This window comes from Macaca mulatta, chromosome 10, assembly GCF_049350105.2.
Source record: "Macaca mulatta isolate MMU2019108-1 chromosome 10, T2T-MMU8v2.0, whole genome shotgun sequence".
NCBI lineage: Eukaryota > Metazoa > Chordata > Mammalia > Primates > Cercopithecidae > Macaca > Macaca mulatta.
This window is the reverse complement of record NC_133415.1, coordinates 33,888,603-33,905,278: the sequence shown is the minus strand read 5'-3', so window position 1 is coordinate 33,905,278 and position 16,676 is coordinate 33,888,603. Positions and strand designations below refer to the sequence as shown.

The 16,676-nt window shown below is 47.0% G+C and overlaps 1 protein-coding gene across 7 annotated transcripts in view; it reads left to right on the top strand.

Moving 5' to 3' along the window:
• USP18 (ubiquitin specific peptidase 18) overlaps positions 1 to 10,970 on the top strand; it is a 36,951-nt gene extending 25,981 nt beyond the window's left edge. For 5 of the 7 annotated variants that reach the window (XM_077950943.1, XM_015149688.3, XM_077950945.1 and 2 more), the window contains 7 exons: positions 751 to 830; positions 1,121 to 1,267; positions 3,057 to 3,152; positions 3,972 to 4,139; positions 6,380 to 6,511; positions 7,022 to 7,071; positions 10,336 to 10,970. In XM_077950943.1, the coding sequence (XP_077807069.1) occupies positions 751 to 830; positions 1,121 to 1,267; positions 3,057 to 3,152; positions 3,972 to 4,139; positions 6,380 to 6,511; positions 7,022 to 7,071; positions 10,336 to 10,381 (719 nt within the window). In that variant the 3' untranslated portion in view covers positions 10,382 to 10,970. The remainder of the gene's footprint in view (positions 1 to 750; positions 831 to 1,120; positions 1,268 to 3,056; positions 3,153 to 3,971; positions 4,140 to 6,379; positions 6,512 to 7,021; positions 7,072 to 10,335) is intronic. The other 2 variants (XM_077950947.1, XM_077950944.1) reach the window with 2 other exon arrangements.
• Positions 10,971 to 16,676: the final 5,706 nt, after the last annotated feature.

Genomic DNA, 16,676 nt, shown 5'->3' with positions numbered 1-16,676 from the left:
TCTTTTGTTGGAAAATGAACATTTTAGATGATGTAAGGTGGCAACACTGGACATCAGAGATGCCCACACCAGGGTTTGTTGTTGTTGCTGTTTTATTGTTACTGGGCAGTTTATGATTCTGTATTTGCCTTCATTGCTTTCTTGCACGTGGCCTTGTGGTCAGCCAGAGGGGAGGGATTGGAGCCCTTTCAGGTCTTACTTGGGCATGCGCCTGGCCTTCTAGATCCTCAGGAATGTATCAGTGCTTTTCAAAGTCCCTGTGGACATCTCATTCCCCAGGCTGAGTGCAGTGGTGACATCACATCTCACTGTAGCCTCAACATCCTGGGCTCAAGTGATCCTCCTGCTTCAGCCTCCCAAGTAGCTCTGACTACAGGTGTGCACCACTATGCTCAACTAATTTTTAAAATTTTTTATAGAGACAGAGTCTTGTTTTGTTGCCCAGGCTAGTCTCAAACTCCTGAGTTCAAGCGATCCTCCTGCCTTGGCATCCTGAAGTGTTAAGATTATAGGCATGAGTCACTACACCTGGCACTGGAGCTTAAGTTTCAAGAGGCGTTCTCAAAAATCAATACCAAACTTACTGTTCGTTTATTGATCACCTCTTATATAGTGCCAACTTAGCCTTGCAGTGGGGTGGAGGGCTAGGAAGAGACAAAATGGTGAGTATTCATGTATGTCTAGATACTAGGGCATGAGAAGTGACTCTGAAGACCTCACTAATTGGCTGTTCCTTTTCTCTGTGGCTAGTGTTTGTCCAGCATGATGCCGCCCAACTCTACCTCAAACTCTGGAACCTGATCAAGGACCAGATCACTGATGTGCACTTGGTAAGAACCTAGAACCAGAGCACTCGGAAGCTTAAGATGCTGCTCATTTAACTCATTCAGCTGTTGTTCCTGTAGTGTGTAGAGGAATAAGAGAGTTAATCCACATAAAACACTTATCACAGTTTCATAATATTGTTACTGGTAATATTTTGCACCTTTGTGAGTAGGCCAAAGAGCATTAGTGGCTACCATTTCTAGAGCTTCTGTCTCTTGGCTCCACCTTCTGGCAATTGGCCTGACCTGGCTTATGGTGGTGTTCCCATCTCACCTCTCTGCTCTCCCTCTTGCAGGTGGAGAGGCTGCAGGCCCTGTATATGATCCGGGTGAAGGACTCCTTGATTTGCCTCGACTGTGCCATGGAGAGTAGCAGAAACAGCAGCATGCTTACCCTTCCACTGTCTCTTTTTGATGTGAACTCAAAGCCCTTGAAGACACTGGTAAGGGGATTCTCTTGGTATTTGCTGCCCCCATATGTGTTAGTCCATTTCTGTTGTGATAACTCAATATCTGAGACTAGGTAATTTATTTCTTACAGTTCTGGAGGCTGGGAAGTCTTGGTTGAGGGGCTGCACCTAGTGAGGGCCTGCCTGCTGGTGGGGACTCTCAGAGTCCTGAGGCGAGGCAGTGCAGGGCATCACATGGCGAGTGCAGTGCAGGGCATCACATGGCGAGGGGGCTGAGCGCGCTCATGTGCCGCCAGCTGGAGTCTCTCTTCCTATTCATATGAAGCCACCAGTCCCACTCCCAGGATAACCCATTAACCCTTTAATCCATGAGTGGATTAATTCATTCATGAAGGCTGTGCCCCTCATGACACAATAACCCCCGCTTTTTTTTTGGAGACAGAGTCTTCCTCTGTCACCCAGGCTGAAGTGCAGTGGCACAATCTCAGCTCACTGCAACCTCCGCCTCTGCTGTTCAAGCGATTCTCCTGCCTCAGCCTCCCAAGTAGCTGGGATTACAGGGGCCCGCCACCATGCCCAGCTAATTTCTGTATCCTTAGTAGAGTTGGAGTTTCACCATGTTGGCCAGGCTGGTCTGAAACTCCTGACTTCAAGCGATCCACCTGCTTCAGCCTCCCTGGGATTACAGGCATGAGCCACCTTGCCCTCCCCAATTATCTCTCAAAGGCCCCACCTTTCCATACAGCCACATTGGGGATTCAGTTTCAACATGGGTTTTGGGGAAACCATCGAACCACACAACACAGTGTGACCAACTCCCCCTTGCCTCATCTCTGGCTTCTGAAAAGTCGCTTATTTCATTTTCATGGCTCTGGCCAGTTTCTCCTTTGTTTTGGCAAAAATGCTTTTCCCTCCTACCTCCACCTCCCTCATACTGCTCCCTTAGTAGGAGCCCCATCCTGTTTTGTTCCTCCAGTCAGCAGGTGCCCTTTGAGATCCTGCCAAATGGACCACACCAGGCCAGGCATTAAGGGGGATATGAGGAGAACCAGAAGAAAAGCTGAAACCCTCAGCTGCAAAGTGTGGGGAGGCTGTACCTGATACAGTTTGGGTCTGTGTCCCTGCCCAAAAATCTCCTGTTCAGTTGTAATCCCCAGTGTTGGAGGTAAAGTCTGGTGGAAGGAGATTGGACCATGGGGGAGGTTTTCTCCTGAATGGTTTGGCACTATCCCCCATGGTACTGTCTTTGTGACAGTGAGTGAGTTCTCATGAGATCTGGTTGTTTAAAAGTGTGGCGCCATGGCCGGGCCTGGTGGCTCAAGCCTGTAATCCCAGCACTTTGGGAGGCCGAGACGGGTGGATCACGAGGTCAGGAGATAGAGACCATCCTGGCTAACACGATGAAACCCCGTCTCTACTAAAAAATACAAAAAACTAGCCAGGCGAGGTGGCGGGCGCCTGTAGTCCCAGCTACTTGGGAGGCTGAGGCAGGAGAATCGCTTAAACCCAGGAGGTGGAGGTTGCAGTGAGTTGAGATCTCACCACTGCACTCCAGCTCCCCACTCGCTCTCTACCTACTTCTCCCATGTAAGACGCCTGCTCCTGCTTGGCCTTCCGCCATGACTGGGAGCTTCCGTGGCCTCCCCAGAAGCAGATGCTGCCATGCTTCTGGTCAGCCTGTGGAACCATGAGCCAATTAAACTTCTTTTCTTATAAATTACCCAGTCTTAGCTGTTGTCTCACAGCAGTGTGAGAACAGAATAGAGTACTCTAGGTGGGAAATACCAACACTGCTTTTTCCCTGTTCTCTTGGGTGGGACAGGAGGACGCCCTGCACTGCTTCTTCCAGCCCAGGGAGTTATCAAGCAAAAGCAAGTGCTTCTGTAAGAACTGTGGGAAGAAGACCCGTGGGAAACAGGTACTCATACCCTAGATCAGACTCAGCTGTCCCTCGGTGCACATGGGGGATTGGTTCCAGGACCCCTGTGTGTACCAAAATCCACACACCCTCAAGTCACACCCAGTCGGCCCTGTGGAACCCATGCATAGGAAAAGTCAGTCCCTCATCTATGCGGTTGTGCATCTGGGATACTGTATTTTTGATAAGCGTTTGGTTGCAGATGTGGAACTCGTGCCTATCGGGGAGGGCAGACTGTATTTATTTACAACAATTTGTGTATAAGTGGACCCACACGGTTGAAACCCGTGCTGTTCAGGGGTCATCTGTCCTTCACTAGTCTGGGGTTGCCCCCCGTGGATTTCCTGATTTCTCTGATTTCATCAGAGGCCCGAGGACACCCCATGGTGGATAAGAAAGGGAATCTGGGTCTGGCTAGTATCTGGGACGCTGGGGTTCTGATGTCTAGAGCTGTGGATGTGGCTTCTCATGGTCGCATCACTGAGAGGGACCAGAGGAGGGGTCCTGAGAGCAGCCGTAAGGGCATTTCCCTGGGGGCGAAACCAGCTCCCTGGAGCAGGTGCCGTGGCTCCCCTGGTCCTGGCGCCTGTGCAGAGCCCTGTGCCCTTGTGCCTCTCGTGGGGGGCCACACGGTGGTAGAATAGCCAGGTTTTGCATTTTTCTCAGAGGAGCTCAGCAGATTCAGTGCACAGGAGCCTTAAACTCCGTGATGTCACCCTGCTTCCCTCTTTTTGGGAAGAACGCGTCACTAGCCCTGACATTTGTCTGACTCTCCCATTCCAAGTGGACTTCATCTCCAGAGTGATTTTGCTTTTTCAGGTCTTGAAGCTGACCCATTTGCCCCAGACCCTGACAATCCACCTCATGCGATTCTCCATCAGGAATTCACAGACGAGAAAGATCTGCCACGCCCTGCACTTCCCCGAGAGCTTGGATTTCAGCCAGGTCCTTCCGATGGAGCGAGAGCCCTGTGATGCTGAGGAGCAGGTGGGATCCTCCCGACCTCCTGGCCGTCCTGCCTCTCCCCAGACGCCTCATCCTTTCCGTTTTCCCTTCCTTCACCCCCGGTCTGCTAGGAGCCACCTGTTCCTTAGAGACTGTCCCCAACCTCTAAAGACTTTCTTTTTTCTAAATATTGGATTTGTGTTCATGTGCCTCACAGCACTGAGGGACGGAATCCAGAATTCAGTAGGCTCCTTTGGAAATAATGTGGAATACATAGAAATGCATAGGCAAACATGTCATTGTGGGTTCTTAGTACCAACCAAACTTTCTTCCTCAAATGGCCTGTGCCCACTTTGAGGATAATCATAGAGTAGCCAGTTGACTGGACCACATTTAATCAGAGTAAAGTTTAATTCACTTGTCCTGAGATAATAACTTACTGAGAGATTCTGAGAAAAAAAGAGACACAAGGCCAGGCAATGTGGCTCATGCCTGTGATCCCACACCTTGAAAGGCTGAGGCAGGAGGATTGCTTGAGCCCAGGAGTTCGAGACTAGCCTGGGCAACATAATGAGACCCCATCTCTCAAAAAAAAAAAAAAAAAAAAATTAGCTGGGTGTGGTAGCACAAACCTTTAGTTCCAGCTACTTGGGAGGCTGAAGCAGGAGGATCACTTGAGCCCAGGAGTTTGAGGCTGCAGTGAACTGTGATCTATCACTGTACTCCAGCCTGGGAGACAGCACAAGACCCTGTCTCTAAAAACAAAACAAAACAAGAAAAACTTTAAAAAAAAAAAAAGACACAAATATCTTTTTTCCATAGATTTGAAATGCTACATAGCAAATTTTGTATTCCCACATGTACGGGTCTATTTTTGGAGTGTCTCTTCTGTTTTATTGGTCTGTTTGGCTATTTATGCTGTAGAACCATGGCATTTAGAAAATTAAGGCCTGATAATATGTTATAATAGCTCCTATTGTAACATGATTTCTTTACCTACTTAGGCCGTGTACGTTTCATGGGATTCTCTTTTTCTTTCCTTCTAGTTCTTTTTATTTCTACCTGCAGATTCTGCCCGATGAAGTATATTTAAAATTGTTTTTCACTTAAAAAAGACTTTTTTGGCTGGGTGCAGTGGGTCATGCCTGTAATCCCAGCTCTTTGGGAGGCCAAGAGGATTGCTGGAGTCCAGAAATCAAGCCCTGCTGGACACTAAAGCAAGACTCCATCTTCTTGCAATAGCAACAAAAAAGACTGTTATGGAACATTACAAATAGATACCAGGGTGTGTAGTGAAGGAAGAATTAGACAGTGAATCCTCATTGTAACAGTTACCAAACTCATGGCAGGTCTTGCTTGTCCTATAACCCACCCTCTTGTTTCACCCAACCCTGTACTGGATGTTTTCTGAAGCAAATCCCAGACTTCATACTGTTTCATTTGTAAACACTTTGTTAGGTGTCCCTAAAGAATAAGCACTCAAAAGATAACCATCTCCATCTTGTAATTCCTTCACAGCATCAAATATCTGGTCAACGTTCAAACTTCCTGACTGTTGTATAATCTATGTGGTTTGTTTGAATCTAGATGCAGACAATGCCTACACTTACATTTGGTTAAGTTTCCTTCTTTTCTTAAGTTCCTTTTAGATTTCTGCTCCTTTTCTTTTCCTTGCAGTTGATTCGGTTGAAGATTTTTTCAATATGCCAGCACTGGCTGGTTGGTATCATTTAACATGTTCCTCTAACCCTTTTATTACTTGTAAACTAATATTTAGATACAGATATTCCCTGCATTTTGTAAAGTCCTGCACAAAGTCTGCAGATGAAAATAGGGATAATTCCAGCCTCCACTGTGGGTGACCCAGCTTTGCATGTGCCACCCTTGTTGTCCATCTCCCCTCCGCCTACAAAAGACTTTTGGCTGGGTACGGTGGTTCAGGTTAGGGCCCTTCTGGGCTTGTGGAGAAACAGAACTGTGTTCTGATGACCCCACCCCTCCCAGGGGAAAGTTCTAATCTTGTCTTGGCTTTGGGGGCCTCTCTCGTGACCTCCTGCCTTCCATCTCCTGTGTGCTCTGCTGTGCCAAAGCTGCTGAGCCTTCGCAGTTCAGGATCCACACTCAGGAAAGCTCCTCCTGGAGGGTGCCCACCGGCCGTGGGTCAGGACTGTTTTTTAATACACTGAAGTCCCAGAGTCGGGCCTAGGGTGGGCAGGTATAAATGTGTGAGGCAGTCATGTTTGTGGCGGTGGGTGAACTGTCTCGTGCCTGTCTCTTTCCAGCCTGGAGGGCAGTATGAGCTTTTCGCTGTGATCGCGCACGTGGGAGTGGCAGACTCCGGTCATTACTGTGTCTATATCCGGAATGCTGTGGATGGAAAATGGTTCTGCTTCAATGACTCCAATATTTGCTTGGTGAGAAACATCATCCACAATTGCCTCCTGCCCTGGATTGGCCACCTCTAGCACATGCTGGGCCCGGGACTGCGTGGATGTCTGAGATCAAGACACACGGTGGTCCCGCTGTCTCGGTGTGGGGCCTTTGATGAGGGTTCAAGCCTTTTTCGGCCTGAAGTCCCCATGTGGTTTGCACCTCTGTAAGGGTTCACTTCCCTCCATTTCTAAGTGTTTGGTGCTCTTGGCTCATGCCCTGCGGCTTCCTGCTTCGTGGGGAACGTCTAGAGAGCAAGGAGAGTTAGAAATATGTAAGGCCTCTGGGAGAAGCATGACCAAGTTTAAACACAGGGACGAGGGCGCTAAAAAGACTTCATTGCACATGACGTCCTGCTGCTGATGATGCTCCAGGCTCTTGGGAGCTGCTAGAGGTGGGCTTGTCTGGAGGATGAGGGGTACATTGTAACGCCCTGTCCTCTGTGGGTGCTTGTGTCAGCTGGCTGCTTGACCCCGTTTGTTTCTGACTTCCAGGTGTCCTGGGAAGACATCCAGTGTACCTACGGAAATCCTAACTACCACTGGTAAGAAACGGATTTGGGTAATGGGAGCCTAATGAGCTCACATAGGGTCCTTGGAGCTCATGAAACGCCTGTGGATTCCCCTGTTACTAACGTGCTGATGGCTCACTGTCCGCCTCATCTACAACACTCCCCCCACCACCCCATGCTTGCCTCACACGTCACACTCCAGGAATATCGAAGTACAGGTAGCTCAAACAGCCGTGCCCTCCATCTCCCCTCTGCTGTGCACGCGCACTTCCTGGCTGTACTGTCCTCTCCTCGTTTACCATCTAGGCCAACTCCCTGCTCATGTTTCATACTCATGGTCTTTTCCTACCCTGTAAAGCCTTTACTGATTCACCCAGATTCGTGGAGGCTTCTTGCATGTTTTTTTTTGTTTTGTTTTTTGTTTTTTGACAAAGTCTTGCTTTGTTGCCAGGCTGGAGTGCGGTGGCGCAATCTTGGCTCACTGCAACCTCCACCTCCCAGGTTCAAGCGATTCTCCTTCCTCAGCCTCCTGAGTAGCTGGGACTACAGGTGCTTGCCAACAGGCCCAGCTAATTTTTTTTTGTATTTTCAGTAGAGATGGTGTTTCACCATGTTGGCCACGATGGTCTCAATCTTTTGACCTCATGATCCGCCCACCTCTGCCTCCCAAAGTGCTGGGATTACAGGCATGAGCCACCACACCTGGCCTTCTTATATGCTTTTCTTGCATTTAAGCATACCTCTTTTACAGCAAAGATCATTTTTTTAAAATTTTATTTTCAGAGATGGAGTCTTGCTTTGTTGCCCAGGCTGGAGCACTGTGGTATGATCACAGCTCACTGCAGCCTTGAACTCCTGGGCACAGGCGATCCTCCCACCTCAACCTCCTGAATAGCTGGGACTACAGGCATGCATCACCATGCCTGGCACATTTTTAAAAAATGTTTGTAGAGGTGAGGTCTCACTATGTTGCCAGGCTTGTCTCAAACTACTGGGCTGAAGCCATCCGTCCATTTCAGCCTCCCAAAGTGCTTGGATTACAACGTCCATTTCAGCCTCCCAAAGTGCTTGGATTACAAGCATGAGCACCATGCCTGGCCATCACACTGTTGTTTCTTTTTTTTGTTTTTTTTTGTTTGTTTGTTTGTTTGAGACAGAGCCTCGCTCTGTCACCCATGCTGGAGTGTAGTAGTGGGATCTCGGCTCACTGCAAGCTCCGTCTCGTGGGTTCCCGCCATTTTCCTGCCTCAAACTCCCGAGTAGCTGGGACTACAGGCACCCGCCACCACGCATGGCTAATTTTTTGTATTTTTAGTGGAGATGGGGTTTCACCATGTTAGCCAGGATGGTCTCGATCTCCTGACCTCGTGATCCACCCGCCTCGGCTTCCCAAAGTGCTGGAATTACATGCGTGAGCCACCGCACCTGGCCAATAAATATTTTTATAATCATTAACTACTGAGGAGAAGCTGGAGAGAAAAAAGGTGGATGAAGTTAAAGCAGAGAGACTTTGTAAGTTTCTTGGCTGAGCTTTGAGATTGTGTATCAGAGATGCTATTGGAGGTGATTTTCAGCTGCACAGATAGGCCTGGTCATTTGAAAAGTAACGGATTAGGTGAAGCTCACGTTTGAAATCCTCCTCCTACTTTTCATCTTTCTCTCTTGTTTATTCTGAGCATCCGTCTTAGACATCCGATCTTTATCACTTTGTGGTTGTCATTGATTTCCCTATTATTGAGATCAGAGGTTGGCCGACTTTCTCTGTAAAGGGTTGGAGAGAAAGTATTTCAGACTTTGTGGTCTGTACAGTGTCTGTTGCAACCACTTAGCTCTGCCCTGTAGAGCAAAAACAACCATAGACAGTGTGTGGGCAGAGGAGCATGGCTGGGGTCTAGTTAAATTTATTTGCAAAAAGAGGCTTGGAGACTGGGTGTGAGCTCACACCTTTAATCCCAGCACTTTGGGAGGCCAAGGCGGGAGGATCACTTTAAGCCAGGAGTTCAAGACTAGCCTGGGCAATAAAGCAAGACTCCATCTCTACAAAAATTAAAAGTTATTATAGCTAGGCATGGTGGTACACACCCCTAGTCCTAGCTACTCAGGAAGCTAAAACAGACAGAAGGATCAGATGAGCCCAGGAACACGAGGCTGCAGTGAGCTACTATTGTGCCACTGCACTCCAACTTGGTGACAGAGCAAGAACCAGTCTCGTCAAAAAGTAAACAAAAGGCCGGGCACAGTGGCTCACACCTGTAATCCCAGCACTTTGGGAGACTGAGGTGGGCAGATCATGAGGTCAGGAAATTGAGACCATCCTGGCTAACACGGTGAAACCCTGTCTCTACTAAAAATACAAAAAGTTAGCCGGGCATGGTAGTGGGCTCCTGTAGTCCCAGCTACTCGGGAGGCTGAGGAGGGAGAATCATTTGAATCTGGGAGGCGGAGGTTGCATTGAGCCAAGATTGCGCCACTGTACTCCAGCCTGGGTGACAGGGCAAGACTCCATTTCAAAAAGAAAAAACAAACAAACAAACAAAACGTAATGCATATTCTCTCTTATAAATGGGAGCTAAACATTGGGTATTCATTGACTTAAAGATGGCAACAACTGGGAACTGCTGGATGGGGAAGGAGGAAGGGGAGGGGTCAAAAACTAACTGTTGGGAGCATGCTTGTATTCACGTGACAAACCTGCACGTGTGCCCGCTGAATCTAAAATAAAAGTTAAAAGTAGATTTTAAAAACCCCGAGGGGTTGGATTTGGCCTGTAGCTTGTTAACCTCCTCTTTAGATATTAACTAATAGAAATGTAGTGTGGGCCGGGCGCGGTGGCTCATGCCTGTAATCCCAGCACTTTGGGAGGCCGAGACGGGCGGATCACGAGGTCAGGAGATCGAGACCATCCTGGCTAACACGGTGAAACCCCGTCTCTACTAAAAAATACAAAAAACTAGCCGGGCGAGGTGGCGGGCGCCTGTAGTCCCAGCTACTCCGGAGGCTGAGGCAGGAGAATGGCGTGAACCCGGGAGGCGGAGCTTGCAGTGAGCTGAGATCCGGCCACTGCACTCCAGCCTGGGCGACAGAGCGAGACTCCGTCTTAAAAAAAAAAAAAAAAAAGAAATGTAGTGTGCATCTTCCCAGGTTGCCTATTTTGTTCCTCTCCAAGGTGATGGATAGACAAGGCTTGATCCAGCCGCCTGGAAGTTTGCTGACGCTTGTTCATCATAGATGAACGAAGCGTTGTTTTCTGACGAAGATTTCATGCCGCTGTGCTGATGTGTCTTCTCTTCTCTCTAGGCAGGAAACTGCGTATCTTCTGGTTTACATGAAGATGGAATGCTAACAGATATGCCCAAAACCTTCAGAGATTGACACGCTATCATTTTCCACTCCGTTCCTGGATCTATGGAGTCTTCTGAGTCTTCTAAGAGATTTTGTAATGAAAGAAGCATCGTTTTCAGACTATATAACTGAGCCTTATTTATAATCAGGAATATTACCAAAATATTTAACCATGAGGGTCCTCAGGTCCTGATCAGTCAGAATGGACGCTTTCACCAGTGGACTCGGCCATGTGGCTGCTCAGTCCTGGGTGCTTCCTGCTGTGCAAGACGTTAGCCCTTTAGTTAGCAGGCTGTGGGGAGTCCAGGTGCTCCCAGTGGGGAGAGCAGCGGCAGTGGGAGGCATCTGGGGGCCAAAGGTCAGTGGCAGGGGGTATTTCAGTATTTTATAACTGCTATGACCAGACTCGTGTGTACTGGCTGAGTATCAGTGCTGTTTGTAATTTTTCACTTTGAGAACCGACGTTAATTCTATATAAATCAAGTGTTTAGTAACTGTTATTCACTTATTCAGCAAATATTTATTGATCACCTATTCTCCATAAAATAGTGTGATAAACACAATCATGAATAAAGTTATTTTCCACAAAAGGACTTTGCAGTTTTATTGGGGGGCAGTAGGGCTTGTGCTATAGGAATTCAAAGGCAAGGGAAGTCACTTCTGTCGTGGGGCACTGGGAGAAGGCTCCAGGCTGAAAGGGTTAGGGTGGAGGTCCCCCACAGGGACAGCGTACGCAGTGGACCGGCTGCAAAAGGCCGTGCTCAGCATTCAGACGGCATCACACACTCAGCTTTTCTCTGCCAGGGAGGTGGGTGGGGAAGGATAGGGATGGGAAGGCAGATGGAGCTCAGAATGTGGAGGGGATCCAGCGAGGCTCGGAAGTTTGCACCTGATCCGGTGGGTGCTGAGGAACCCCTGAAGGGGCGAGGAGGAGAGGAGCACTCAGCTGTGTTCTGCTGACGCTGATCTGCTGCCGGAGTTAGAGACAAACGTGGTGGGAATGGAAAGCCACACACAGTCACTAGCGCCATTCTGGAGGGAGAATGGATGTGGCTGGTGAGAGAACAGGGACCCAGGGAGAGTCCCGCACCAACCTGGGAGGGGAGCCTGGTGGGTGTGGGCACCCCCACTTTACAGATCAAGTGATAGAGACACTCAGATGTTTAACCCCTTGTTCAAGATTCCATACTTGATAAATGGCAGATCAAAGTCCTAACATAAAATGTGGGTCATTTCTTTATTATTTTATCTGTATTGGCTAATGATGATTAGCCATGCAAGAATAAATGATTATTGTAAAATCTTCAAACAATGTAGATACGTAAAGAATCCCTTCCTTGGAGCTTGCCCTTGTCAGACAGGTGTGGATGAGCATCCTGGGGTGGCTCTAAAAACTGCCAGAGTCTGGGTTGCTTACAGCAGACACATGTGGTCTCCCAGAAGCCCACGTTCGAGGTGTCCAAAGGCCTGGCTCCCGGAGGCTCTGGAGGAGCGCCTGTTCCCTGTTTCTCAGCTTCTGCCGGTTGCCAGCAATTGTCCTTCATTCACTCCAGCCACTGCCTCCATCTGCACACAGCCAAAACGGCATATCCTGACGCGCTCAACCTTACAGCCAATATTTAAAAATATCTGGAACATACAGGGCCATGGGAGTGGCTGTTGGGGAAATTTTCATGAAGGAAGAAAGATTACAACTAAGTTTTAAAATGCTAGTTGTGTTTGTTTTGTCTTGGAGAGGAGGTAAAAGTGGGAGTGAAAATAGGGAGTTTGGTGTAAGGTGGGAAAAGCAAAGGAACCCCGCATGGATGGGCTGAAGGGTGTGATGGGAGAACAGTGAGAAGTACGTTTGGGGAAGCAATTGGAAATAGCAGCTAAGCTTAATCACAATCTATCAAAAGGGATTTGTTGAAGAATTAATGTGTGACGAGGAACAGGTAGGTTGTGGGCTTGTCAGCTCGATAGTGGGCACTCGGCTCCATTAACAAGTGATGCCCGTGTGGACAGACAGAATGATGGGCAGGCAGATGAATGCGTGGGTTTTTTTGTTTGTTTGTTTTTTGAGATGGAGTCTCGCTCTCTCACCCAGGGTGGAGTGCAGTGGCACCATCTAGGTTCACTGCAAGCTCCGCCTCCCGCCTTCGCGCCATTCTCCTGCCTCAGCCTCCTGAGTAGCTGGGACCACAGGCACCTGCGACCACGCCCAGCTAATTTTTGTTGTATTTTTTAGTAGAGACGGGGTTTCACCGTGTTAGCCAGTATGGTCTGAATCTCCTGACCTCGTGATCCACCCGCCTCAGCCTCCCAAAGTGCTGGGATGACAGGCGTGAGCCACCGTGCTGGGCCAAATGTGCGGGTTTTAGGCGAAACGGGTCCACTTGGTTGTTGAGAAGATAGTGTTTTAAAGTTCCGTTTTTCCATACTTCGAATAGCTTTACATTAGCTAAATTTAACCACATACAAAATCACTAAGGCAGACACTCAGATTTCCCACACGAAAATCAAATGTAAACCAGCTGTGACCTACTTCAACGTGATCATCGGAAGTCGGAAGTTGAGCTCTTTTTTGATGTTTAAAGCCTGCATAATATTCACTGTATTATTATTCAGTGTATTACTATTTCCTTCGTGATGGAAATTTGGTTTGCCCCAACTTTCTATTCTATCAAAACACTGCTACGTAGAAAATCCCCATGCACATATTTCTCCTAATTGTGGAAATATTTTACATACAAGACTCTAGACATGAAATGAAATTTTACTGGAATTTTAAAATAGATGGGTACTCCTAAATTGCCCTCTTTCAAATTCCATGAACTCGTAAGCTTCCAAGTGTTACGGAGTTGCCCATTTTGAGAAATCTGTGCTAAAAGGACCCAACAATGCTGATGACAATGGTCAGGATGGTAAGGAGGCCGGGAAGACAACAGAATGATTTAGATCTTAGACAGATCACTGTCGGTGTCTCCACTGGTCCAGCTCTTTCATTCGTTCTCGTGCTATCTTTTCCCTTTCACCAAATAAAATCGCTCCTTGACATCACATGAATCCATGCTATGCTTAATGACTGTTGGTTAGTAAAATGCCTATGACTAGCAATCTTCATGTGTGCAATTAAATATTAATTTAAAAAACACTTCAAACGTAAGCAATTAATAATTAGTGAATGAAAAGTACATCATACCTCAATTTAAAAAATCACTATTAAAAAGACATTATTTGTGTGATAAAAGAGATTGCCATTTTCGTATTTTTCTGCAAGGCTGAAGAAAACTAAGTCAGCTTACACAAGTGAATTTTAAAAGACTTTAGGGTGAGCATGGTGGCTCACACCTGTAATCCCAGCACTTTGGGAGGCCGAGGTGGGCGGATCACCTGAGGTCAGGAGTTCGAGACCAGCCTGACCAATATGGAGAAACTCCGTCTCTACTAAAAATAGAAACTATTAGCTGGGCATGGTGGCATATGCCTGTAATCCCAGCTACTTGGGAGGCTGAGGCAGGAGAATTGTTTGAACCCGGGAGGCAGAGGTTGCAGTGAGCTGAGATCGTGCCATTGTACTCCAGCCTGGGCGACAAGAGTGAAACTCCATCTCAAAACAAACAAACAAACAAACAAACAAATAACTAATTAAAAATAAAAGTCTTTAACTCAGAATGCTGAATAAATTGGCCGAAAATGCTAACCTATGCATTTCAATACTATAGGATTCACAAAGATAGAAATAACCAGATGAAATACTTCTGGTATTTCACCTCCCCAACCATATGAGCCAGTGTTTTTTTCCGTGAATAACAAGAACATCCGAATTTACTTGCCTGTCCATAAGAGGTTACTACTTCTGTGTGTTCCCCTGAAACAGGTGGTGGCTGGGTGAGAAGGGGCAGGAGATGGGGGCTCCAGTATCATGGGCGAGCTTCCTAAACCTCTGCAACTTTCAGCCCCTAAATGGGATGAGCCGTGGGAAGTTTTAGCACAATGCCCAGAACAAAGTAAAGATTTGACACATGGCGCCTCTCTCCACATTGTTCTGTCATCAGTTACTGCGTCCTGCACCTCCCAGCCCACTGGGGTCTGGCTGTTTCCATCACATGGAGAATGACCCAGAGCCTGGCCTCCAGCCACCCTCCTGGCCTTGCTGCTTCTCACTCTGCCACTGGCTCCTCACAGACCAGCCCAGGTGTCCTCAGACATACCACACACTTCACTGTGGGAGTCACGCAGCCCTCACTGCTCCTTCCCCAGGCAGCCACGGGGCTTTCCTCCTCAGGAGGGCTCTGCGAGCACCTGGATGAAGGGCCTCTCATCCGTCATACTCCCTTAATTTTTGTCACAGTTCTCCTTCCTTCCACTCAGTGCAGCACCCACTGATTGATCCTCCATCTTCCCCAAAAGACAAGAACAGCATGAGCAGTAGAGAGTAGATATCCAATGACAGAAAAATTGGTCAACGATTTATCATTTCCATTTATCATCAATTAAGAAAATGTGTCCTGAAGGCCATGTACCTCCTATTGGACTGCTGCATCCTCAGCCTCCTGAATTCCAGCCCAGCACCTTCCTCCCCGGCACAGAAACAGGTCAGCCCTTACTAGCATCCCTCTCTTATTGCCTTTGTGCAGAGCCAGAACACGGGCCAGGCAAGGACTCGGGATTGTCGCCCCCCAACAAACTGTGAAACAATCCTTTACATCACCAACAAAGCACAGCCTTATGAATTGGTGGTCAGTCCCTCCCAACACCTCTGTAACTGTACAGATGGCAGTGCTCCTCCAAGGATGGCCTTCCCAGGCACTGCACCTCTAGGAGCGTGTCCTTACTTTGAGGCCTGGGTGCTCAGTCTATCCTGTCCAATGAGCAAGCGGTGGAGAAGGGGGGATTCCAGATTAAGGGGAGACTAGCGGAGCCCCTACTTTTATGCTGTCCTGTTGGGAAGGCTATTAAAGAAACAGAAAGTGTGAAGCAGTGAAGATAGAACATGTTTTCATTACTTAAACCAATACACTCCACAGACTGGAATAATAAGAAATGCTACATCCAAGCTAACTGAATCCAATAGCATATCAAAAAGACAATCCACCATGATCAAGTGGGTTTCATACCAGGGATACAGGGGTGGTTTAACATATGCAAGTCAATAAATGTGATACCTCACATAAATAAAATTAAAAACAAAAATTACATGATAATCTGAATAGATGCAGAAAAGGTATTTGACAAAATCCAGCATTTCTTTATGATTAAAACCCTCAGCAAAATCAGCATAGAAGGGACATACCTTAAGGTAATAAAAGCCATCTATGACAAACCCACAGCCAACATTATCCTGAATGGGGAAAAGTTGAAACCATCCCCCCTGAGGACTGGAACAAGACAAAGACGCCCACGTTCACCACTTCTACTCAACACAGTGCTGTTCACTACAGCATTGGTTATAAGAGCAAGACTGGAAACAGAACAAATGGATACCCAGAGGGGGGTGCTTAAGTAATTTTGGGAATAGTCATAGGGTGCAGTACTTTATAGCTCTGAAACAATACAATGGATTTACATTTGAAAAGTGGAATGATAACTAAGGTGCATTGCCCAGTGGCATATGCAGAGGTGCAGAGACTTTGTATAAACACGATCACGCATCAGCATGCATGCCAGGTACATGTTTCTATTTGCACATAGATTGTAGGGATGACATGCAAATGAAAATGTTGACTTGGTGTTTGGAGGTTCAGAGTGGAAGGGAAACTTCCTTGCTAACCTTTTATGATATTTAGAGTTATTTGTAACCTTGAATATGTAATATATTTAGAAATCTTGGTTAATAAGAAAAGCCTCTGTTCCTGGCCTCCTGCTGGTACATGTCAGGTGGACATGGGTGGTCATGCTAATGTGTGCAAACTCAGAAAAATCCAAGAATGGGATTCTGCATTTTTCATCATACAAATAATTATTAATAGAAAGAGTATGAGGGTTATTTCTAATTGATATACCATGCATATTTTATTAGATAATAATAAATTCTGACATTTGAACTGTATTTACACATGGACATTGAAATATATGGATGAAATATCATGGCTTATACAGGCAATGGCTTTATTGGCATTTTACAAACTGATCCTCATTCCTCATGGCATGGGTCCGTGTGATATTAAGTAGCTTGTTATGCTGGGAAAGGCAGTGATGACCACAAGAATGACTTCAACTACTAAAGTGCAATGGAGATTTCAATAATGTTTTGTTCAATATTTAATTATTTCATTGTGCTCCCAGGTTTTTTCTCACCCTAGCTCTGACCCATA